At 46.5% G+C, this 25,884-nt stretch overlaps 2 protein-coding genes across 2 annotated transcripts in view; one reads left to right on the forward strand and one right to left on the reverse strand.

Annotated features, from left to right (window-relative positions):
• Cfap57 (cilia and flagella associated protein 57) overlaps positions 1-20,118 on the reverse strand; it is a 73,346-nt gene extending 53,228 nt beyond the window's left edge. Inside the window, 6 exon segments of the mRNA XM_059254856.1 lie at positions 2,336-2,488; positions 8,559-8,766; positions 10,574-10,857; positions 12,427-12,743; positions 19,437-19,598; positions 19,987-20,118. Coding sequence (XP_059110839.1) covers positions 2,336-2,488; positions 8,559-8,766; positions 10,574-10,857; positions 12,427-12,743; positions 19,437-19,593 — 1,119 coding nt within the window. The 5' untranslated portion in view covers positions 19,594-19,598; positions 19,987-20,118.
• On the forward strand, positions 19,860-25,644 carry Ebna1bp2 (EBNA1 binding protein 2). Its single transcript, XM_059254857.1, has 9 exons — positions 19,860-20,302; positions 20,383-20,466; positions 20,653-20,825; positions 21,370-21,493; positions 22,643-22,732; positions 23,009-23,084; positions 23,318-23,411; positions 25,112-25,274; positions 25,411-25,644. Exons 1-9 carry the CDS (start codon positions 20,243-20,245, stop codon positions 25,459-25,461), a joined length of 915 nt encoding a protein of 304 aa, XP_059110840.1. The 5' UTR covers positions 19,860-20,242; the 3' UTR covers positions 25,462-25,644.
• The last annotated feature ends 240 nt before the right edge of the window (positions 25,645-25,884 follow it).

The raw sequence follows: 25,884 nt of genomic DNA on the forward strand, positions 1-25,884 counted from the left end.
AATATTACATACATATATGTATATATATATATATATATATATATATATATATATATATATATATATATATATAATTTTAGGGGCTGGAGAGATGGCTCAGTGGTTAAGATCACAGGCTGTTCTCCCAGAGGGCCTAGGTTTGAGGCCCAGCACCCACATGGTAGCTTGCAATGGTCTGTAACTCCAGTTCCGTGGGATCTGATGCCCTCTTCTGTTCTCCTATAGCAACACACACACACACACACACACACACGGTATAAAGACATACATGCAGGCAAAACACCCATATAAATAAATAAAACTTTAAAATTTTCTTATTTTAATGACAACACATGTATAGTGTTGTAGGTTTAACCATCTGATTCTGTGGGAACATTTGTGTGGCTTCTAACTTTGTTACTTGAGAGTTCACTACAGACTGAATGTCCTTACATGTAAGTCTTTGTATTACTACCTTAGGATACATTTCTGGGGTGGAATTCTGAGTAAATGCTGTGAATGTTTTTAAGCATCTTAATAAGCAATGCCCAGTTTCTCCCCTAGGAGACTGTAGCATGTGATCATTGGGTGTTACAAATGTCTGTCATCAGAGGCATTTTCTCTAAGGACAGACGGAAGTGATGGGTGGAAAACTGAATGAGGTGAACACACGCTAGTTCTGTTCCCATGCCAAGACAAAGAAAGGCTGAGACGACAATTCCCACCCACTCTTTACTCTCCCACTCTTAATTTCTCCACACCCACTTCCTCCTGCGTCCCTGTCTGAGACAGAGGCGCTGTGCCTCTCCACTCCTTCTGCCCTCGGTATGTTTGGCAACAGTGTTTCTTCTACTGGCTAATTCTTAGTAGCTTTTAAACACACTCACACCTTTTTTTTTTTTTTCCACAAGGGGAACAATTCTTTTCTCCCTTTAGGCCCAGGAACTGTGGAATGACAGGGAACCAGCCCAGCAAGCTCATGGTCTCCCTCAGAATCCACGGCCAGGATCCTCCAGTGGGGATTTAGTATGGTCTGCTTACGCTCTGCAATATGCTTACTTTCTGAATTTCCATGATAACTATTTCATACTATTTTCTCTTTTCTTTTTTTTTAATTTATTTATTCCATGTGCATTTGTGTTTTGTCTGTATGTATGTCTGTGTGAAGGTGTTGGATCCCCTCAAACTGGAGTTACAGGCAGTTATGAGCTGCCATATGGGTGCTGGGAATTGAACTCAGGACCTCTGGAAGAACGCCAGTGTTCTGAACTGCTGAGCCACCTCTCCAGCCCCATATTTTCTCTTTTCAAACCTCATGGTTTGAATGTGACATGTCCCTCATAGGCTCACGTGTTTGACTACTTGGTCCTCACTGGTGACACTCTTGCAACTGTGTCCATATCTGTTTGATTTTGTTTATATAAAGTATCCAGAAAAAGCCAATATATGATGCACTTGCTTGGGGTTGAGGCGGGAGGGAGGGTGGAGGATGGCAGCTAAGGGTATGGGCTGTTCTCTCTCTTTAGGAGGTGATGAATAACTATAACTATAACTAACTACAGTACTGGTTGTTCAGCTCTGAATAACGAGGCTACTATAAACCACCACTGGGCTAGAGATGTAGCTCAGAGGGTAGAGTGCTTGCCTGGCATATACATGAAATTCTGGGTTCGATCCCCAGCACAGTATGAATGGGAGAGGTAGTGCCTGCACAACAGAGGTAGAGGCAGGAAAACCAGAAACCCAAGACCATTCTTAGCTACCAGGGCTGTTTGAGTCCCTGTCTCAGAAAAAGCATAAACAGCAATAAAAACATCCCCCAAAATATGACTGAAAAGGATATGTTAAAATCCTCAACTGAGGTTATAGGTGGTCTATTTTCTTCCCTTTGTATATTTGAGTCCATGCTGCTAGGGAACACAGGTCTGAACGGATATTTTACAGATGAAGTGTGCAGCGAACAGGGTGAGCGTTATCTTCCATGGTGCTTTTTTGTTATGATGTCTGGAGTGTTTTATGGTAGTTTCCTTTGCAGCTCCAAAATAATTGAAAAAACAACCACAAAGATTATATAGAAATCTTTGGGCCATGAGTAAGTATGGTAGTAGATTAAATTCCTTGAAAGTGCTACTGCCAGCAGGTATGTGGGGGTTGAATTTGCTAGGCAACATCAAGGCTGCACTCCCATCCCCCTATATCACAGCGCTTCTGCACACTCAGCTTTTCTGTTTGCTTGTATGAACAGTGTGCATAAACCACACAGCTTTGCATGAAACCCTATCCACATGGTGAGCATCCCCTGATGGGCATCCCAGTGCGGACTGGAAGGGGACTGATGCCCTTGGAAGAAGCTCACCTTGCTGATCTCTGTCAGAGACATGGTGATGGTGTAGAGTTGGTTCTTGCTGGTGCTGGCGATCAGGGTTTCTTCTGATGGGCTGAAGCACAGGCACAGAACGTCCTGTTTGTCTGACTGACTTGGGTCATTGCTTTGTGGGTCCGTAGGGATCTGCTCAAGGCACAAAACAGACATCAGCCATTCTCAGTCGCAGTCCCAAATCGTCAGCGTGTCCCTGGCTACAAGGGTTCCAGACTCCTGACCCAGCTACCTCCCTGATCTTGCTCGGGTCTGCAGAAGGGAGGACTGGTGTGTCTTTGCTTCCATCAGTTTTTTTTTTTTTTTTTTTTTTTTTTGGTTTTTCGAGACAGGGTTTCTCTGTGTAGCTTTGCGCCTTTACTGGAACTCACTTGGTAGTCCAGGCTGGCCTCGAACTCACAGAGATCCGCCTGGCTCTGCCTCCCGAGTGCTGGGATTAAAGGCGTGCGCCACCACCGCCCGGCATGCTTCCATCAGTTTTAAAGAGCACCATGTATTCATTTTGCAGCAACTAGCATCTGAACAGTAAGAGAGCTGCACACGTGGGAATGAGTGGGCCAGGCATCCCAATGTGAGATCCCTAAGATATGCACATTTGTTTAAACCCACTCCAGCTGCTCACCTGTCGGATGCCCAGTGCATGGGCTCACTTGGCACCCAGCACATCTGTGTGTACTTCAGGGCATTGGAGGGATGTGGTGGCCCCTCTACAATACGGGGTGGGTAAAAGGGTTCAGGAGAAGAAGGGGTCACTGCTGCCTCCAGCAGTAGGCTTGGAGGGGAGCTGTTGTTCTCAATGAGACATAATAAAATTAGATTTACTTTCCCCCTATATATTAGCTTCTGTTAGTGACAAGATGTGCTGACTGGCCAGCCTACTCAGGTCTTAGTTTCTTAGAGAAGTGGTTCTCAACCTGTGAGTCGTGACCCCCTTGGGATAGAATCACAGCTATTTACATAACAATTCATAACAGTAGCAAAATTATAGTTATGAAGTAGCAATGAAATAATTTTATGGCTGGGGGTCACCACAACATGAGGGACTGTATTAAAGGGTCACAGCATTAGGAAGGTTGAGAACCACTGGGTTAGAGCCTGTGTCGTTCCCTGACAAATGGGGCGGGGGGGGGGGGTCTGCTCAACACTGAAGCCTCCGCCCAGTCACACCTCCTTGGTGTTTCTATACTCTGTGGGTCCCTGGGGCGTGGGACACTGGGTTCTTGTGCATGGCTTCCTATGCTTGGATGTAGCCCGGCCCTTCTTCACATGTCCCACACCGCTCACTCCACCAACAAGCCTTCCCTGAGCCCCTGGGATATGGAGACAGATATCTCCAAAATGTACCAGTAGCACCTGGGGCCCCATCTTGTCACATTTATCACACCATGCAAAGTAGAATGGGAGCTTTGGGCTGAGGACCCTGTCCCAGCTGCTTCACTACTGTGTCCCAGTGTGTGCATAAGGTCCTGGAGTGCAGCAGGCACGCAGTGATGGATGCAATAAATGGGTGGAAGCAAACATGGATGGATACAGTGAATGCATGGGTGTGGCCCTGTTCTCCAAACACAGTAAGTTCCTGTAGAGAAGGGGTCACACCTGACTCCACCATCTCAGCCACCAAGCATGGGATCTGTCCCCATGACAGGTGCACAATAGATATGTGTTAAATGAGCAATGGACTCTTCGCCTTCTTTATTCTCCTTATTCATTTCCCCTCCCTCCATTCTCTCTCTCTTCTCTCTCTCTCCCCTTCTTCCTTTGTGTGCTTGTAAGGTATGTGTGTGTGTGTGTGTGTGTGTGTGTGTGTGTGTGTGTGTGTTTGTGTATGTGTGTGCACCAATGTGTGGTCATAGATATGATGGCCAGAAGTTGACACTGGCTGTCCTCTTCTGCTGGTGGCCACGTCAGAGGAGCAGTAGATGGCAACTGATTTCAGGAGATAGGCCCACCAGAAAGCAAAGCACCAATGGGTGAATCTCAGCTAGGCAAGGCCCGAGGGCTCTGGCTCAGGAACGTCTCTTGCTACTGCTATGTCTTTGCATGTTTGCCACTGCTGGGTTTTTTTTTTTGTTTTGTTTTGTTTTATTTTTCTGGTATCTGACATGGTGTGAATGAGTGTGTGTGTAGAAACCCCCCCCACTGCCTTTAATGTAGTGTGATTATCTCATGGAAATATCCCATTCTACTGACATTTTTATCTGTGGATTACTATGAAGATGATTTCCTCCTAAGCTGTACTGTTTAACTAAAACAATGATTTTATACAATAATAGTGTCAGTGTAAACAGAATTTTGATGATTGAAATGATTGTGACAGAGGTTAGTTTAGTGGGAAAATTAATAAAGGTAAAGGCAGGATATGGTGTTCCCCTCACCCCAATAAAGCAGGAGCTGCAGAGGACAGAAAATAAGAACAAGGAAGTGTCACGCAGCTAGGACTTATGAGTTTCTCTTGAGGAGCCATATAGACTGTGGCTTAGGTTAATGGTTAAGGAAAACAACTGTGTCCTAGAAGCCAGGCTAGCTCAAGTTCTTCTCATCTTAATGTTGAGAGATGTATTCACAGCTTTCAGTGTGCATAACAGCTAAAACAAAGCTTTAAATAATGACTTAAGGTTAAGTTAAGATGTTTTTGTTAATGGCTTTGAGATAGCAAATCTTAGGGAACAATTTAAAATTTAAAAAGGCACATAGTTGAGTGAGGAACTCATTGAAGTCTAGAAACAAGAACAAGGACAGCCTGGTTATTATTAGCTGATGTGCCTTTCTTGCTAGGATGGGTGGGTGATCAAAAGTGATGACTAATTTCTTGTACCCATTTCTGCCCTCAGCTTCCTGATATAAAAAAATTGTTGATGAGTGGGTATATACCCTAAGGATTGAAAGTAGAGCTGACTGGTTGTTTTTCATATATAAAAGTGCTGTGGAATAATCTTGTACACTGTAAAGATTTGTCACTCAAATTGGTTTAATAAAACACTGATTGGCCAGTAGCCAGGCAGGAAGGATAGGTGGGGTGACCAAACTAAGGATGATGGGAAGGAGGAGGCAGAGTCAGGAGTTGCCAGACAGACAGAGAGGAAGCAAGATGAGAATGTCGTACTGAAGAAAGGTACCAAGCCACATGGCTAAACAGATAAGAATTATGGGTTAATTTAAGTGTAATAGTAATAAGCCTGAGCTACTGGCTGAACATTTATAATTAATATAAGTCTCTATGTGGTAATTTGGGAAGCAGCTGCTGGGTATTTGGGAGTTTCTGGTGGGACAGAAAACTTCTGCCTACATAAAAGTTTAGATGTGATTCTTTTAAGATTTTTATAAGATTACAATTTAAAATAAATAATAAAGTGATTGATCATTTCCTTGTAACCATAAAATGCAGCCTGACAGTAAAAGAATGGCTGAGAAAAACACCTGTTAATCTATAACAAATTGCTTGGACATGAATGTAGTTCTTGGGAATAATTTGTTTTTCACTTGTGATACATAAAATGTTTAATCATGTAAGGGAAATGAAAAGCATGTTATTTTTCACTTGTATTCATTATAGTCATTCACTTGAAAAATAGAATGTAAACCACATTGTAATTTTTATGTTGCCTGGGAGATTTTGCTGGGATACATAGCTGTAAGAGAAAAATTAATGATAAAGGATAAATCTAGATAGAGGTAAAAAAAGAAATAAAGAGATGAGAGAGAGAGAGATGATAGAAAGACCCTCAAGGTGTGTGTGTGTGTGTGTGTGTGTGTGTGTGTGTGTATGTGTGTGTGTGCGCGTGTGTGTGTGTCCCTTTTTTACCAGCCCCAAAGAGTTAAGTTTTACTCCCTCAGTCTGCCAACTCCATGGCTCCCCTTCAATCCCTGAGCTACAGAAGGCTGGTCCTCATAGCAGCACTCCTCTATTGCTCTCCACTGTAGTTTTGGAGGCAGAGTCTCTCACTGAACTCAGAGCTCACTGATTGGCTAGGCTGTCTGGCCAACCAGCTCTCAGGATTCAACTGTGTCTGGCCTCCTCCCTCTGCTTGGGGGTTATAGGTGCATACTACTGCACCTGCCTTTTGGATGGGTGCTGGGGATCTGAACTCAGGTCCTACTCTCAAATAGCAAAAGCTTTGTCTACTGAGCCATCCATCAAGCCCCTATTTTTTCTATATTTTTATCTTTTAGGGGTTCTATCCTAACATGGGGGGTTTCACTGAAAACAGTGATAGTGTCTCTAATTGTAATGCCAGATATTTAAGACAGTAGGAGCAAGGTGCTAGGGACTAGGTAGTAGGCTATGTATGTCAGGACATGCTGAGCATTCTTTCTCTGTGTGCACAGTGGTTTTCCCACCATTCTCTAAGTGTTCTCATCTGACACACTGTTCATTTTTGCTTCTCTGCTTGTTGAGTCCTGAGCTGGGGCTCTTCATGTGCTGACTTGCCCCCCCAACCCCCTCCTCCGCCCGCGCACCACACTGTGTGTCCAGCCCCCAACACTGAGCCTGCTAGTCTCAGCAAACATTTGATAAATACCTGTGACAGTTCTTTATGGGCTAAGTAAACTCTCACTGCGTCAGCCTGTGCCTTCTCCCTCCCCACACTCCTCCTCCTCCTCTCTCCAGTTTCCCTATTTCTGGCCTCTTTCCCAGGCTTCCCACTTCAAAGCCTGGACATCATTTCTGGGTACTCATTGAGAACACTCCTCCTGCCTCTACCCAGAATTAGTCTTCACAAGGGCATTCTTTCTTCCCCTTGCTCCTGCTACCCACGGCTATGATCTTAGGCCTCACTAGCTTTGGGTTACACTAAGCAAAAAGCTCTCCACTGATTCCTGGCTATAGCCATGTGGCCACTGCCATTCTTAGAACACTGAGTACCCAGCAGTGCATGTGGGGATCTACACAGGCTCCCGACTCATGCCTTTCACCTCTGCCTCTCATGGGGGTTATCATATCATGCTCTAAACAGAGAAACACAGCTTTGGAGGTTCAAGAGCTCACTTCAGCCAATAAATCACAGAGTTATTTCCGACACCATGTATCATGGGCCAATCAATTTTTCTTAAACATAATCCTTTTCACCCCAAACCCTTGTGGGCTGCTGAAGTATGTTCCAGACCGGCATTTGCTACCTTTCACTGGCCACGGTGGCCCTCTTTTCCTTTCAAGTGTCATGAGCCCCTTTGTACAGGGCAGCAGGGCATGTCTAAATGCACCATTGTCTCCCCGAGGCTGCCAGGATGTCCCTGCTGAAGCTGCTGTCTTCACCTGGAGTTCCTGGTTATGTATTCTTGTCAAGTGTCCTCCATGTTGTAAGACCCCCTCAAGAGTAGCATCAAACACCAAGGAACCCTCTGGGCTCCTCCCCAAGCTGCTCCACTATGCCTGTCTCCACAGCTTTCTAGGTTGAGGACCAGGACAGTCTGAGACTTTCCTTGGGACCCTGATGTATGGAAAAATAACTCAGTTCTTTGTCTAAAACCAGGTACATGCCAGCCAAGGCCAGTAATGACCTAGGGCCAGGCCTTGGGGAAACCACAGTTTTCTGGGTCCTGAGAACTTGACCCTTCCGCCTTTGAAGGGCTGTGGTCATCAGTTCCAAGGCTGTTGAGTGCTTGATCTTTGATGCACTTGAGATACCCTGTGTTTCATTTGTGCAACATTGCTTGACTAGCTTCCTGCTGACTTCATCCCACTGTACAATAGTTTTCTGTTGACTCTGTCCCATGTCCCCCTGCAAGCTGTATATAAGATGCCGCACCTGTTAACAAACTTGCTTGCATGAGCCATCAGCGTAAGAGCCCCTTATCCCAACTTTCCTATCCTCTTTATTTTCTCATCTCCTGGTCCTCCCACTCAGGACTCTGTCATTGAAGAACAACCTGCTGGTCCAGGTCATTTCTGTATCATTTATTCCATAAACGTGTGTGCTGGGCAGTGTGCTTAATATCGTGGATATAATAATGGAAGGGTTATGGGATATCAGAGTTCAGGGAGGAAGTCTCTCTGCATTAATTTGACACATTTCCCCATAGGACTTAAATCCAGATCTTGCTACTTCTAAATCCCAATCCAGTTTCCCAGCTCCTGAGTTTCTCAGGACGGGGCTCGCTGACTGCAGGACTTCTCCCCAGTCCTTCCTGGTGAAACGCTCTGTCAGAGCACATGACTGCTGCAGAACAATGCCCTCAAGGACCCCGTTTGCTTCCTCCTTACCCGGATCTCCCTGCTCTCTCGGTAGAAGTCCTTCTCTTCCACCTTCTCAAAGAGCAGCACCCTGCCCGGCCCAGCCGAGCAGGCGAACCCCTTTGAATAGACAGCGATGGCAAAGACTTGGGGCATGGACATGTGGTGGGGGTAACTGGTTGCCACCATCTGTTCAAAGGAGGGGACCGGGGAGCTGGGTGGTGGAAATTCGATCAGGCTGGAAAAGGAAGAGAGCACATGATGTTTTTTGGAGACAATCCTAAGGAGAAGCATTAAGCTCCGGTGGGGAGGGCGGGGGGTTGGCATACAAATTTAATTCCAGGACACAAGCAGGTGGATCTCTGTGAGTCTTCATAAAATGTTGTTACAAAATTCCAAGATGTAGCGGCACATAAGGGATGATCTGAACTACCTAATGGAAGCAGTCATTACAAAAGGGGGAAACAATTCCATCAAGACTTCCTTAGGAGGCCATTCTCAAGCCACAAAATAAAGAGATACCAACCGGCATGGGGAGAGGTTGTGGGAATTGGGGGACCAGAAGTTACTGAGGAGGAAGAATCCACAGGGTGCCAGGTGGCGGGGAGATTGGGCTCTTGGCTCAGAGAGAAGGAAATGGAATTCTGGTCCCTGTCAGAGAGCAGTGCTGAGATCTTAGGTCTCTGTCCCCTGGTCTGTAAAGCTGGCGTGATGATGACAGGCACCGTGAAGGACAGGACTCCCATGGCTTTGTCAACAGTGTCTTCACATCCCACAGCAATTCCACTATGTGTGAGAGGTGACACTCCTGTCACAATGCAGATGAAACCACCCCTCCCCAGTACCCCCCACCAGACAGCCTTCTGTCAGATCTACTGAATCCACTTCCTTACCCCTCTTTGCTCATGGTTACCTCCCATTCGACTGTCACGGCCTGAGGGCCTGTCAAGTCGCCTTGCACACCGCAAGGGCTCTGAGGGCCTTAATGTCATGAATTTGGTAAATTAGGCAGCCAGCCATAGAAAACATGCTTTTGAAAAAAAAAAACAAACCAACTACAATTTTGAAGACTTGTCATACTGAACTGTGTATAAAATGAGACTAGGCATAAAAATAAAAAGAGTTGTATGTAGGCCATGGTCATCATGGCCAGGTTTGTGCTTGAATAGAGATGGATGCTGAAAGAGAAGGAAGAAATGGGTGTAGCTGGTTTTCAAGGTGAAGGGTGGTAAGCGGCTTAAACAAGACTATTGTTAGCTTATGTCTTTGGGTCTAGCTCGTATGTATGTAAGTGTGCTGCATGGGTACATGGTGCTTGAAGTGGCTGTCCCCTCTTATAACAGGACCCACTCTAACAGGACCAGTTGTTTTTTTCCCCCAGGGGCTAGTTTGCTAAAACCTCTGCCCCGTATTACCCCACCATCCTATGCTGACTCATGTCTGGCTTCAATCAGACCCTCAGGAAGTACGTCCAGTTTAGTAGCCAATTAGGGTCCTACCTGGTCACAAGCAGGAACTGTTCTTGCTATTTTCAGTCAAACAGACCCCTGACACAGCAGACAGACCCCTGACACAGCAGACAGACCCCTGACACTGTAGCCACAGTTGCTGGCCAGATGTCATGAGCCAATCATAAAATGACTCCTGTACCAGTAAGAGTCTATACCCAATCACTTAAAAGTCAACTTAACCACAGCTGGAATTCCCCTAATCCTGCATAAAAGGATCCTGAAAGCTTCTCTTGGGGTTACCATTTTGCCATTTTGTCAGACGGTTTTACCCCAGCATGCTGGAATTTTTATTCTCAAGAAATTAAATGCTCTTATTGATTACTTATGTGTCTGATGGGCTGTTTGTGGGACTTCTCATGGACCCTAACAGTGCCCTCAGAGGCCAGAAGATGGCGCCAGATGTCCTGGAATGATTGTGAGCTGCCATGTGGGTGCTAGGAACCAAATCTGTGAGAGGCTTCGGAAGAAGCTCACTTTAAGTAACTTGGGCAGAACAATGAGGGTGGGCACTAGCCCAGCAGAGGGCACTGTTACCTCTCTGACTTGTGGATGATATCCAGGCTCTTAGAGCTAGTGGGCTCCTTGACCATTATGTTCGTCTCCCAGCGCTGATCTCCAGATTCAAAGAGACAGAGCCTGCCGGTGTCGGTGCCGGCGATGATCCTGTCATCAGACACCCAGGCATGGGCCAGGTAGTTGGGGGATTCTCCCCTCTGGAAATTGGTTTGCTTTAGGGTTCCTTCAGCAAAACGGAGCAGCTTAAATAGCCCATTTCCAGTGACACACACTTGAGTATTATCCTGGGGGTTGATGCTGACCTGCAAAATGTCAGGAGACAAAAGAAAAAAAAAAAAAAGACAGGCTGACTCTTGATGCAATTATTCCCACTTTACCAGTTAATACTCACTTTAGGTAGTTCAGAATGTCTCCTACATATCATAGAATCATGGAATTTTATATTTGATAAAGATACACATCTATATCTACTGGATGGACTATCAGTCAACACACTTTAAAAAGAAAGTAGAATAAACAATCTTTTTTTATTTTTGTAGCCCAGGCTGGCCTTGAACTCACTATGTAGCCCAGGCTGGTCTTAAACAGATACTCCTCCTGCCTCAACTTCCTGAGTGGTGTGATTACAGGCATGCACTAACATGTTTTCTCGTCTGAGCAGAGCTATACTCTGTGCCAGCATGAGGGAATGCAGTTCAGTTGGAAACAGAGACATGGGGTTGAGCCGGTGTATGGAGGCCTGTCCAGGGGGAGGAAAGCACGCATCTGGAGGGATGATGTGGTCTTCCACCAGATGAATTTCCTGCAGCTGGAGCCCTTATCCAACACACACTAAGGGCAGTTAACCTGCTGTCCTCACTAGACAGAGAACAACTTGTGGTACATTGTGCCGGGTCTCTGTGTAGGTGCCGAGGGGCACCTACTAGATGCTCATTGGATCTACTACAGAGGAGGTGCTCTCTGCTCTGAGGAGGGCTCATCACTGGGATACTATGTCCTGGATGAAACAGCCCTTTGGTTCTCCCTGCCTCTGCGATTCGGCAATCAACACTCTTCTCTGTATTAAGAAGGGATGTGAGTGTTTTGCTGGTGGTGCCCTGGCTCACACATCAACCTTTGAGAAATGAATGATGCATGCTTAAAGCTCTGATGAGTTAGTATCTCTGGCCATGGACAGTACAGACTTCTCGAACTTGTGAAAATGAATACATGATACTGGACAGAGATATAAAACCTTGGGACTCCCTGCCTAAGCAGTCAGCCAACCTGTTTCCCAGTGGCTCATTTTGTTCTGAAACCACATAGAAAATTCTGTTCTCCACACAACTGTAACTTCTTTACACATCTACCTTTTTGCTGGGCCTGGTCCCATCCACCTCTAATCCCAGCACTTGGGAGGCAGAGGCAGGGGAGATCGTAAATTCATGGCTAGCCTGAGCTGTGTAGTCATAACCTGTTTTAAAACCCAAATAACACCCTTCCTAAACAAAATAAAAACCCAAAATCTACCAATTTATATGCTGTTCCTGAAATCCTCCTGCTGCCCAAAGGGGCCAGAACCAAGGAGAGTAAGTTTTAGATAGCACAGCTGGGTCTAGCCTGGGCCACAGACAGTAGTTCTGGGCCAGACGAAGGAAGACAGAAGACAGCTGGTTCCGCCTCTCACCACCTCTGCAGTCTTGGCTGAGTTACTTGGCCTCTTAGGGCCTCAAGTCCCTCATCTCTAAGATGGGGTAATAACCACACATTCCTATGTGCTTCTCGTGAAGCCGGGTGTTAAAACGCACGGTAGAAATGAGTATAAAGTGCCAAGTAGAAGTCGGCGCTTACTGCTTTACAACGGGGAAGGCATGTGCCATGCCAGGGGGTACCTGGTAGATGGGGTTGTTCTGAACATCAGATCTAACAATGGCCATTACTTTCTGCTTTTCCCATAGCCAATAGACGAGGTTTGACTCTGGAGGCGACGTCTGGGTCAGCAGGTATTTAGAGTCTGGAGAAAAAGCCATGCTGATAAACTTTTGAACTTGGAAGTCAAAATTATTCAGGACTTTGCGCTTCCGGCAAGGGATGGATGACAGCTCATAAATAGTGATGGTAGGTTTTTCCAGCACAGTCTCGGAGATGGCGAGGTATCGCCGATTGGGACTGATGGACAAGGCCAGCATGCCCTGACTCTTGTCTGAGCCTGCAAAAGGAGGTAAAAGGGGGGACTGAGGGCAGACAATGTTTCCATCAAGGTCCAACCAGGCTTAGCAAGGGGCACCACCGACAGAGGAGAAAGGTGTATGATGTGCAAAGATCAGTCCTGGGCCACCCCTTGGTTCAACTGTATGCAGGCAATTGTGAAAATGACTGGGATGGGCACCTCACTAGGTGAGCGAGGATGCCAAGGAGTCTTTTCTGAGTCAGGACCAGATAGGATGGAGGAAGCTGCACATGGCAGGAGAAGCTCGAGCAGTGAATGGCTGTAATAGAGGGTGCATATGGTAGGGGAAATCCCAAGGAGATGGATTGCTGGAGCACTGTGTGGGAGTCAGGGGTGACCAGGGATGGGCCGACAAGGGTGGGGTAGGCTCCAGTCCTGCAGGCCTTCACACCTTGAGAATCCAGCATTGGGTACTCTACTGCAGAGGCTGAATGATAGCTACTCAATTGCTCAGTCTGGCAGCTAGGCAGATGCAGAAGTCTATGATGAAGCTTTGTGCTTCCTTGACAAGCAGGAAGACATGCATACTCTCTTCCCTTTTCCTAGAATTTAGAGACGATAGCCAGAAACCCTGCCAGCATCTTGCAGTCACGCAGATGAAATGAAAGCTGTGGTGAGGATTAAAGTGTGACACTTCATCCAGAAGACAGAATAGGGCCACAGCAGGCCCCTCTATGTGGGCCTTGGGCATTTTGCTTTCACGGGTCTCTTCATTAAAAATGATAAAAATAGGGCTGGTGACTTTTCTACAGGACCGGAGTTAGGTTCCCAGCACCCACATCAGGTGGCTCACAATCACCTGTAACTCCAGCTCCAGGGGGATCCAAAGCCTCTGGCCTCCACAGGCACACCCCCCGCCCCCCGACATGCACATGCCTCCTGTGCATACATGTACACATAATTATAAATAAAAACCAATAAAAATAGGGCTAGCAAGCTGGCTCAGTGTTTGCTGCTTTAGTCCACACTATGATCTTCACCAAACTCACTTAAGGACACCATTCTCAACATACCTGTTCTTGCACAAGGCATGGCTATGCCAAGCACCTGCCCAGAAGTTTGATGCCCAGAACCCACATGGTAGAAGGAAGGAACAAATTCCTACAAGTTGTCTTCTGACTGTCACATGCATGCCATGGCAAGCAGGTGTACAAGCATGAACACATACACACACACAATGAATAAATAAGTGTAACAGAATTGAATAGATATGTATATTATGTACATATATATATATATATTCATATATTTGGTGGTTGCACTTACATAAACAGGAATAGAATCCAGGCTGGATTTGCTATCATATAATCATTGTTGCTGTATTCATTTTCTTCTCATATTAATACAAAGTAAATCTTTTCAGAGGCCCCAAAGTATTGTGGGCCCTAGGCACTGTGCACAGGGGTGAATCACTGTGAATGTGGGTCCCAGACAGGGCGGTTGAGTGGGGTAGAGGAAGATGCACTAGCAGATTATGGGAGTCCCTCTGTGATGAGCTCCACGCTGCTACTTGCCAGCAAGCTAAGGAGGGATGAGTGAGTATATTGTCCTGCAACACAATTGCCCTGCACACCGAACTTCTGCAGGGAGCCTGGAGGGACAGCTATGTCGGAGAAGAGCATGGCTCTCGGTTACTGAGAGCCTTGCACAAGGCTTAGATTGCAGTTGGGAGGCAACAGGAGCCACTGGGAACCTTTATGAAGGGTCAGATGCGCGTTGTAGGAAAATCTCCCCAGCAGCTGTGTGGATGGCAGTCCTGAAGGCAGGCAAACTGGTCAGAGGGGAAGCGAAGAGCTAGAGGTGATGGTAGCAATATGCTATATGAAGGCAGCAGGAACAGTACACACGTAAAAAGGGGCGATTGGGGAAATGTTAATAGGTAGAACCGGTAGAATCTAGTGAATGACATTGAGGTTTCTGGGCCCTGTGGAGAAGTGGGACACCAGGGGTGGAGTACAGGCTGGACAAGTTAGACTCCGCTGATTTTTCCTTAAAATGGCCCCTCTGAATCACTGAACTTTAACTATGTGTATTTGTTTCTAGTTTTTAATAATTTGATTGATTTACATTTAGATTTTCAATCTTTCCTGGGCTCATGATGAGAAAGGATAATTAGTGAGAGTCTAGGGTCTAGAGATGGCTCTGAGGTTGAGAGTGTGTCCTGCTCTTCCAGAAGAACTGGGTTCGATTCCCTGTACCTGAGTTGGGAGGCTCAAACTGCATGCAACTTCAGCTCCAGGGGATCTGATATACTCTTCCAGCCTCTGCAGGCACATGCACACTCATGCAGACACACACACACATACACATTAAAAAAAAGAAGTAAGACTCTTAATGACTTCCCATTTCTCAAAGACATAACTGGCTAGCTTAGCACTGAATCCTAATAGCACTTGTATATTAAAGTTACATATTTATATACATATTTACTGGGCTTCTGGGATATTTATGCCTGGGTCTCATTGCTTTGGTAATAATGTCTTTAACATGAGTTTGGATATCCAGCAAGGAAAGAACATGAGGAAAGAGGAAATAACAAAAATGGATTTTGGATGTATACTATGAACTCCATAGTGTGAATATTTGGGGGTAAAAGGATGTAGAAGCTGAGTAAGATTTTGAAGCTGAGGGCAGAGGTTGGGACTGAGGCAAGAATGGGAGGGAAATGGCTTAAAGCTAGGGACATGTTCGTGTCTGGAGGAGGCAAGGGGAACGTGTTTACACATGTGCTTTCTACCTGGCTGCAGTGTGGGAAGCATTTGTCCCCCTCATTGATACAAGCCCGAGTACTGGAAAGCACGCTTATCTCTGCTACAGCACGGAGCTTGTGGAGGGCAGGGACCATGGCTTTCTTGCTCATTCATTCAGTTGTTCATTTACCAGGCACTGAATACCAGCAGGTGCTTGGCACAGCCATGCCTTGTGCAAGAACAGGTATGTTGAGAACAGTGTCCTTAAGTGAGTTTGGTGAAGATCATAGTGTGGACTAAAGCAAGATGTCTACAGCATCACTAGGCAACACAGTCCTCTAGGACCACTGTTGTGACATGGTCACTGATGGCAATACTTCCATGTGGCCCATGACCAGACTTCTTGACTGATTTTAGTTTGTCAGACATACTGCGCTCAGTCCAGTTAATTCAGTTATCCTTGAAATACCTCCATCTCCCATTCCCTTTTCTTGGTTCTTCTTCTGCTAGTTCTTCCATGTCTCCTCACTGTAACTGGAGTAGGGTCTCTGAGCTAACGGAAGCCTGGGAGTCCAAAGTGCCCTTTTACATTCCATTTAGTTGCTTCTCTGTGTCTCAAGCAGACATGTCTCCTCTCTCAGCCCTTTCTCACTCTGGCTGCTCAAGTGTAACAACCGTGCTTCTGTGTCTGTTTAGGGGAAACCAGTCATGCCTATTCCTAAACAGACCCCGGACTGCCCCCACCCTGCCTTACGCATTCCCTTACCTGATGTTATCAGTACCCTCTCAAGATGTTTGAGATCCCAGAGAACTCTTAGGTGAATGAGAAAGGAAAACAGGAAGTGAGACACACACACACACACACACACACACACACACACACACACGTGCACACACTCACACACAGACAAAGAAGGCATTACAAACATCTAGGGAAAGACTGTGTACCACAGAAATAAGATTCCAGTGGCTAATTCCTTAGCTACTATAATAAAGCAGAGGCCAAAAGAAAACGGAATAAAACCCATACCCCCCAAATTCTATATCCCATCAAACTAGCTTCTTAAATGAAGATGAAATAAAACATTCTCAAACTAACAAAAACTTGGCGAATTGAGGGCTATGTCTCATCACTAAATGTCGATGGAAATGGATCCCGGCTGGACTATATGAATTATACCAAGCAACAGTGGCAGAACCTAGTAAATATGAGAGAAAATATACTCAAATATTGTCTGTATATATAAAATGATGGTTGATTTAGTGTTAGTAAGTCATATACAAAGTTCTATATTAGATACAGAAAATACATGCTAGGAAATCCATAATCTGTTCACTGAGAGCAAAAGCACAGAAAACTGGGAAAAAATAATTTATTTAACCTGATACAGGACACTGACATTTGTTCACAGCAAATATCTTTCTTTATAAGGAGATATGAATAGAATTTCTTTACGACCAGAAACATAACGACTAGGAGCATTTTCATTGCTTCTACTCAACTCTCTCAAGATGCTTCCCAGGATAGTGACACAAGGTAAAGAAACCATTATTATTGTAGATATATCTATAGAAAAGTTACTAGAGTTAGTGATAGTCCAGCAAATATGCTGGACATAAAAGATAATAAATTCAACCTCTCTCTCCCCCCCTCTCTCCCCCTCTCCGTGTGTGTGTGTGTGTGTGTGTGTGTGTGTGTGTGTGTATGTGTGTGTGTGTGTGTGTGTGTGTATGTGTGTGTGTGTGTGCTTGTGCACTTGCCAGGCACACTTGCAGAGGTCAGAGGACACCCTGGGGTGTGGGTCTTCCACCCTGTTTGAGGCAGGGTCTCTTTGCTGTTCACTGCTGTGCATGCCAGGATAGCTGGCCCACAGGCTTCTGTGGTGTCTCCTATGTCTATTTCCCATCTTTCCATAGAAGCAATGGGATGTCAGATGTGTGCTATCACCCCTGGCTTTATGTGGGTTCAAGTTTAGGTCCTCACACATGCCCGGCAAGTGCTTTACCCACTTCGCTATGTCCCCAGCCCCTCAACTATACTTAATATGGTTTATTCTTCCATAATGTTTACATGGTGTTTGATAACTTTTTTGGAGGGGAGTTGAGACAGAGTTTCTTTGTGTAACAGCTCTGGATGTCCTGGAACTCATTTGCAGACGAGGCTGGTTTCTCCTGCTTCTGTCTCCTGAGTGCTGGGATTAAAGGTGTGTGCCACCCCTGTCAGGCATTTGATAACCTTTACTTCATTAAAACTAAGAATTATTGTTGGTCAGTGGTGGCACATGCCTTTAATCCCAGCACTTGGGAAGCAGAGGCAGGTGGATTTCTGTGAGGCCAGCCTGGTCTACATAGTGAGTTCCAGCACAGCTAGGGCTGTTACATAGAGAAACTCTGTCTTGAAAAAAAAAACCCAAACAAACAAACAAAGAATTATTCTCCATCCCAAGATACCATGAGGAGGAAAAAGCACAGGCTGCAGAAGAGAATTATTTCTAACACTTGCATCTGACAAATGATTAGCATACAGAGTATACAAGTGTGTCCATAACTCAAGAGAGCTACCCCTCAAAACGAAACTCACAAAAATAATAGAAAAGTTGATAAAAGCCATTTAACATAAATCGAAGCAGGGATATTCCATAAACATGTGAAAAGATACCCATCTTAATTAGCAATACAGACATGCAAGCTAAAACAACAGATCCCTTTTTTGATAACTAGAATCTCTCTCTCTCTCTCTCTCTCTCTCTCTCTCTCTCTCTCTCTCTCTCTCTCTCACACACACACACACACACACACACACACACACACACACACACACAAATTAGGAAGTTGAACAACAGCAAGAGCTGGTGAGGATGGGTAATAGGAACACTTATGCATTGCTAGTAGCAACATAAACCAATACGATCACATTTCTTAGTAATTTTAGTTCTGGCCGTGTATCCTGGAACATCTTTGCAGACATGTGTGAATGCAAGAATGGTTAATGGTGGTATGTTTCTAATAGCAAATAATTGTTATTTCCCACATGCCCCTCAAATCTAGAATGGCTACAGAGTAAGTGTGTGTGTGTGTGTGTGTGTGTGTGTGTGTGTGTGTGTGTGTGATCCCAGATTGGAATGCTATAATGCAACAAAATGGACTCAGTTCTATGTGTCAAAATGCATGACTCACAGAAGCTGAACAAGAGATGCAAGCAACAGAACACACAGACTATGATTCCATTTGTATAAGACAGGAAAATCGTGAAAACGAAAGTATACTATGTATACACAGTGTGGTAAATAAAAGACCCAATGTAGTACATGCACGACCCAAGATGGGCTGGCCGGGGTGGTGGGGTGGTGGTGGGGTGTACTGAGAGGAAAGCAATGGAGAGATGCTGGAAACGGCTGATGCTGGGTGTCTGCGTGCACAGGTCTTTATGTAATAGTAATTCATTAATGATTACATATATGTATTGTGGTCTTTCATATTTGCTTATGAATGACTAAACAAGTGGGGGAAATGTCATGAATATCATTGGCTGGCTGGACTAATGTAAACAAAAACAGGGGTCAGGTTCTAAGGAAGATAATTTGTGATTTAGGATAAGATTTCCAGTGTGTCCACCGTACAGGGATTCAATGAAGGTGCTGTGCTCTTGAAACTGTTAGACTCAAAAGGGGTTCTGGTGAGGACAAACCCAACTGCAGGAGACTACAAGAAAAACACTCTTTAAAGTAACTTCTGTGAAGTCACAGTGAAGAAATACTTTTAAAATCAGTGTTATTTTGCATGTCATTTTGACTACCTGTGTCAGGTTAACCTATTACTAAACAGTGCAAATTGACATTTATTTTGTCTACATTTATAAAAACTACATGCATATCCCAGCTGTCAAAAATAGACCTCCCTAATCGTCAAGACTGTGTGGTTCTGTGTAGCACATGCCTTTAATATTTGTGACAAGATGGGAAGGGTTTCTTTTTCTTTTTACCTGGAATGAATTTTTGCCATTTCTGATCCAGATTGTACTTCACACAGTGATTTCCTGAAGGAAATATAATGATCTGTTCATCGAAGAAGAAGATATTGTTGGCCACGTGGGCACGAAGACCAAAAACATGCAGCGCTTGAGCTACCACGGTGGACATGGTACCTGTCAAAGAATGCTGCTGAAGATGATCAGCAAGCAGGTGAGAGTGGAGAAGCGCATCGCGTCTCCCCGCCCCGCCCCGCCCACGGCCCCGCCCCGCCCACGGCCCCGCCCCGCCCACGGCCCCGCCCCAGTCCTGAACTCCGCCTTTGGCCCGCCCCTCCCTGAGTCCACCTCACCCCTCTATCGCCCCGCCCCCAGACTCCTCTCCTCGTCGCCCCGCCCCCATTCTCTTCTCGTCGCCCCGCCCCCAGATTCCTCTCCTCGTCGCCCCGCCCCCAGACTCCTCTCCTCGTCGCCCCACCCCCGCGGCTCCTTCCACGCTTTGCCTTTCTCTCTTGCTGTCTCAACGACCCCAAGCTCTTCAAAGGACCCCAGAGAAACCTCTCACCTCTCTCTTCACGACTCTGGGTTACCAGACCACGCAGGGATCCGCAGGTACTCCTTCTAAAGATCCGGAGTAACTCAGGCACGCCCAAACGCCACAGCAGTTCCTATAGCAACGAGAAACCGGAAGTGCGGCTCGGCAGCCGGAAGCGGAAGCCCGGGTCGAAAAGCCTGAAGCGAGTGGAGAAGTTGTTGGTGCTGGTGTGTCTTCAGGGCACGTGGAGTGACGGGCTCACCCCGCGGGAGTTGGAGACCGCGAGATGGATACCCCTCCGCTCTCAGACGCGGAATCGGAAGAGTCCCTGGTCTCAGACCGGGAGGTAGGCGGCAGCGGGGCTCGCGGGGCAAGGCGTGGGACGGGAACTCGAGCTCTTTGGTCCTGACGCTCCCGGGTCTGTAGTTGCAGGATGCGTTTTCCCGCGGACTCCTGAAGCCAGGCCTCAATGTTGTCCTAGAGAGGCCGAAGAAGGCGGTGAATGATGTGGTGAGCTCGCTTGGGGATCGGGGTCCTTGGAATGGGGTGTGCACAGCGCCGTGTTACTTGGGAGACAGATGTACCCTGCGCCTTGACCAGGCGGTCGTCTTCATGTGCTGGTATTTGAGCTTAGCACTTTGGGCTTGAGAGAGACAAACTCTGGGTTCTCATGAGCACCCTGTCTGACTTACCTAGAATGGTCTGAAGCAGTGTTTGGCTGAATTCAAACGGGATCTGGAGTGGGTTGAAAGGCTCGATGTGACCCTGGGTCCAGTGCCGGATGTCAGTGAATCTCAGCCAACACCCCAGAACAAGGACCAGAAGAAAGGTGTTAATCCAGAAGACGACTTCCAGAGAGAAATGAGTTTGTATGTTGTGTTATGGGTCCCGTGGTAGAGAATCACCGGAAGGGGAACGTAGTATGCCTGCACCCGCAGAGGCTCTGAGGAGTTAGCACGAATCTCAGAGTGGAGCTAGGGTTCCTCCTGCTTGAAAGACTAGCTCCTTGATCATATTTAACCAGAGCCCTGCTTGAGGGTTATTCCAAATAACTCATTTAAAGTTTGTGTGGGTGCATCCAGTCATTAGAACAGACTCCCTAGGGACGGTTGTGAATGGACTTTCTGTAATGATTGGGAAAGAGTTCATAGTTTGTGTGTTAATAGTACCTTTAGTAAGCTCATCGTTTTAAACACCTGATTGGCTTTTAAAAGTATTTCCCCCTTAAAAATGAGTGTGAAGTGAGATTTCTGTTACATATGAAATTAGTGGAGTTTTATTGAAGCTTTTGTTTGTTTTGTCTTGCTAGTGCCGGTGGGATGTCCATAGTCCCAAGACTGGTTAACTCCTGAGAGGCAATAAGAAATGGAGGCCTTTCTCCACCCCTCATTTCACTCTGTCCTGCAATTTCAGTTACCGCCAGGCCCAGGCCGCAGTGCTGGCTGTGCTACCCCGGCTCCATCAGCTCCAAGTCCCCACCAAGCGACCCACTGATTATTTTGCAGAAATGGCCAAGTCAGATCAGCAGATGCAAAAGGTAAGAGACAGGCAAGTTTTCCCTCTGGAAAGCCAAGGCTTCACCCTGAAGTATGTCCATTCAGCTGGCTCATTTCCTGTGGTCTTTAAAAAGGATTTGTGCTGGCTGTAATCAGTATTTTATAAATGTAATTTATTTTACTTTATTTTTTTTTTTTATGTGCAGTGGTGTCAGAGTGTCAGATTCCCTGTAACTGGAGTTACAGACAGTTAGGCTGCCAGGTGGAGGCTGGGAATTGAACCCAGGTCTTCTGGAAGAACAGCCCATGCTCTTAACTGCTGAGCCAACTTTTCAGCCCCTGTAATCAGTATTTCTAAAGGAGAGTCTTTGCTTCAGAGGCATGCCAGTCACTTAGATAAAACAGGGAGAGAAGAGCTGGAAGAAGTGTCCCTGCAGTAAAGAAGGCTTGTGTATTTCCTTCCTGGCAGGGTTAGTGGCATGGTATATAGACACAATAGTCTTGTAGTTCTGGGCTCAGCATTGCCAACAAGAACACTATTGCTTGTAGACAAGGTTTTCTTCTCTGGGCCTCTGCTTTCTAGAAAGTGAGGGGTTGATGTATGGCTCAGATAGAGTGTAATTTAGGGTTGGAGGACTTGATCTTCATTTAGTTTTGGGAGGAAAAGACTTTGACATGGAATCCAGGATGTATTTAAATTGTTTGTTTGGTCTCAGTCTTCATCTTAAAGAATTCCAGGTGGTACCCCAAGAAGCTAACCCAGAGACAAGCCCAGATACACCTGACAGTCATGCTGATGACTACCTACGCTTTCAGTAAAACGTGTGTGCTTGTTGGCAGAGGCGAGGTATCAGTGTGCAGGAGTGTGATTACATGTGTGGCCCGTTAGAAGAGGGCACTGAAGTTTAGCCTTAATCTGTAAACAGGGCTTGGGAGAAACAGGACTTGTCTGACAAGCAGGCAGCTTTGTGTAATAGAAAAAGCATGCTTGAAGAGGCAGGGCCACTTTTAAGGTCTGGCTGCACACTGACACTTTTGGTGCCTGAATAAAGGCTCAACTTTGGGGCTGTATTATCCATATGTGGAAAACTAGGGAAGTACACACGCTCCACGGCTTTCAGAGTTAATGGACTACTGGAGCCTTGCTCTAGTGTGCTCCGTACAGTAGCTGACAACATCCTGTCTTTTAGATCCGACAGAAGCTGCAGACTAAACAGGCTGCCATGGAGAAATCTGAAAAGGCCAAGCAACTTCGAGCACTTCGGAAGTATGGAAAGAAGGTGAGAAAGAACACCTGCACAGAATAGGACAAGGCAGGAATGCCAGGGCAGGTGGCTGTGGTGTGATCTGGTTCTGGCCCCCTGTGAGTTTGGTCCTTACTGGTTTGGGTCTTACTGGTGAAGTGGGTCTGCTGGTTTCCCTGAGCGCAGGTTCACTCAGCACCATGGGACACCATGGCCCACCCAACATAGTAGGCAGCAGCTGGTGCTCTGATTGGTAGTCTCTGGAGTCATGGTTTGGGATGCATGCCTGACCACAAGGTGTCTGTCTCACAGGTGCAAACTGAGGTCCTTCAGAAGAGGCAGCGGGAGAAAGCACATATGATGAATGCCATCAAGAAATACCAGAAAGGTCAGTGTCTGCTAAAGGTAGGGGAGCCCAGGTATCGGGTACTTTAGAGCTAAAGGGATATAGTGCCATTTAGTGCTTTGCGGTCATCTTGCTTTTAATCTGCTGGGCTTAGGTTTGGGGAATGGTGTAGGGAATGAGGTGTGCTTCTTAAGATGCATTTAGGGAATAACAGCCATGTCTTGAACGATCCTAGAAACACAGTGGTGCTGATGGAAATGCTTCTTCCTTCACAGGCTTCTCTGATAAGCTGGATTTCCTCGATGGTGATCAGAAGCCTGCTGAACGTGGTGCAAAGGCAAGAGCTAAGGGCCAGCAGATGAGTAAAGGGTAAGGGTTTCAAGTTTGGATTGTCTTGTGATGGCTAACAGTCAGTCCGGTGAGGGAGCTCCCCAGGGAAGGCCTCCAGTAGAGAGTACCATTGCTCAAGGGGTAGAGACTTTGATGCCATGGGATGAACCTGTGGCCACAGGAATGTGTGAAGGGGGAAGTTGGTACCTGGATCATTTGAAAAGAGCATCAAATGACTGTTTTACTCCCTGACTCTCAGAGTGATGGTGGGCAGTCCAGCCTGAGGACTCAGGTCCAGCCACTCATTAGGAGGGAGGCTTCGAGTACCTCCTTCATTGTTGCTTTATTTACTGTGAGGCAGTGGTGTGCGCCTCAGTGCTATGAAGATTGAAAGGGGGTTGGGAGCTCTCTGTGCCCCTTTTTAGTCTCACTTTCTGCACAGGTGGGCACACATTTTGAAGTCTTAGCACAGTCTGGGGATGGCTTCCTGATGGAGGACCATCCCACCTGAGTCTAATGTGAAGGCCGTGAACATCTGAGCAGGAAAGTGGGAGAGAAGTGTTGGAGGAAGAAAGAACCAGCAGAGCCATAGAGAGGCATAGTGAGCCAGTGGGCTGCATGTGAGGGGCAGCCTGTGCTTGCCCTCACTGGGAACACTGAGGCCAGCAGTTAGTTAGGGAGCCTTCATCCTGGTGGCATTAGGGGGACAGACACCGGCTTGGCTCAGTTATTTTTTTTTATTTTTTTATTTTTCTGAGACAGGGTTTCTCTGTGTATCTTTGCGCCTCTCCTGGAACTCACTTGGTAGCCCAGGCTGGCCTCGAACTCACAGAGATCCGCCTGGCTCTGCCTCCCAAGTGCTGGGATTAAAGGCGTGCGCCACCACCACCTGGCGGCTCAGTTATTTATGAGCAGGTCATGTGCCCATTTTGAGAAGGTGACAGGTTTGTGTGTGTGTGTGTGTGTGTGTGTGTGTGTGTGTAAATAAACGGCAGTCAGGGAAGTGGAGACTTGACTAGGTGACAGTACAGCAGCCCCACTGGGCAAGGGTAATGGTTCAAAAGTGCCATGTGCAGGGAAGAAAAGGGGTGAGGGCTGATGAAGATGTCAGAAGAGCAGGGGGCTGGGCGGATAGTAGAGACCCCAATCCCAAGCTGGCATTTCCACAGGAGCTGGAACAAGCCCAGGAGGGGAGGTGTGGTGGTTTGGCTAGGCTGAATTTGACAAGTTTTAAAGTTTATTACATCTGAGTACTAACTGTGGATTTGTCCTTGAGAAGTAGAGACAGCTAGGGCTGAACTAGCAGGATTGAGTTCAAATGGATGCCAGCAGTGGAAGCAGGAAGCTGGAGGGTGCTGATGGAGCCTTTTCTGGGTTCTCTTCCTCTGGAGTTCTTTTTTTTTTTGGTTTTTCGAGACAGGGTTTCTCTGTGTAGCTTTGCGCCTTTTCCTGGAACTCACTTGGTAGCCCAGGCTGGCCTCGAACTCACAGAGATCCGCCTGGCTCTGCCTCCCGAGTGCTGGGATTAAAGGTGTGCGCCACCACCGCCCGGCCTGGAGTTACTTCTTAATAGATGAGTTCGCCTAGGTGGTTTGTAGAGTGAAAATGTAAGGTCAAAAAGAGACCTGGAACAGCGAGTGGTGCCTAAGAACTTTGCAGAAATGAGCCTACTCCTGTCACCAGGCCGCACGGCTCATCAGGTTTACGGTGCAGTTATCTGTGGGCCCCACCTTTTTCAGGCCCAATGCCAAACGACGGTACAAAAACCAGAAGTTTGGTTTTGGTGGAAAGAAGAAAGGCTCCAAGTGGAACACCCGTGAGAGCTACGACGACGTCTCCAGCTTCCGAGCCAAGGTGGCTCACGGCAAGGGCCCCAGGAAGCCTGGGAAGAAGGGGGCAAATGTAAGTGAGGGTCCAGGTGGGGCCAGTTCCGTCTGTTTTCAACTCCAGATCTGTTCCTCTTGGTTCCTTCTCACCCTGACACAGAAGGCCAAGTACTGTGTGACTACATACGATTTTTGTTTTGTTTTGTCTGCAGAAGCGGCCAGGAAAACGAACAAGACAGAAAATGAAGAGTAAAACCCGCTGAACAGCATTGTTTTTATAAAGAACCAAGGAAAAGGGGAATGTACAGACTACAGAACACCCAGAGCTTTTGTCTTTCTTTTTCAAGGGAAGTTTTTTACTAAATTAAACTTATGAAAGATACTCTTGGATCAAAAGCAGAGACTAAAAGATTGAGAAGTTTGCATATTAAAGAATATTGCTGGTTGTTGGTAATGCCTTTCTTTGGTAGCTGTACGTTGAACCTCCACTTCTCACTTTTTCCTCTCTCCCACATGGTCCTGGCACAGCCAGTCCCTGAGCTGGCACAGCCAGTCCCTGGAGAGGAAGGTCTGTTCCGATCAGATGGCCTCTGGCATAGCCCCTGGCTTTTCCTCACCTTGCCTTCTCCACTTAACTTCTTTTGTCCTTTGTGGCAGCCGAGGTCTGCCATAAACCGTCACTTGGT

The sequence above is a fragment of the Peromyscus eremicus genome, chromosome 2 (assembly GCF_949786415.1).
Source record: "Peromyscus eremicus chromosome 2, PerEre_H2_v1, whole genome shotgun sequence".
Taxonomy (NCBI): Eukaryota; Metazoa; Chordata; class Mammalia; order Rodentia; family Cricetidae; genus Peromyscus; species Peromyscus eremicus.

Excerpts from the sequence above, each read along its gene's own strand:
- Ebna1bp2 (XM_059254857.1), top strand. The coding sequence starts at position 20,243 with ATGGATACCCCTCCGCTCTCAGACGCGGAATCGGAAGAGTCCCTGGTC. Across the intron at positions 23,412-25,111 it reads GGCCAGCAGATGAGTAAAGG|GCCCAATGCCAAACGACGGT; the intron begins GTAAGGGTTTCA and ends CACCTTTTTCAG. Across the intron at positions 25,275-25,410 it reads CTGGGAAGAAGGGGGCAAAT|AAGCGGCCAGGAAAACGAAC; the intron begins GTAAGTGAGGGT and ends TTTTGTCTGCAG.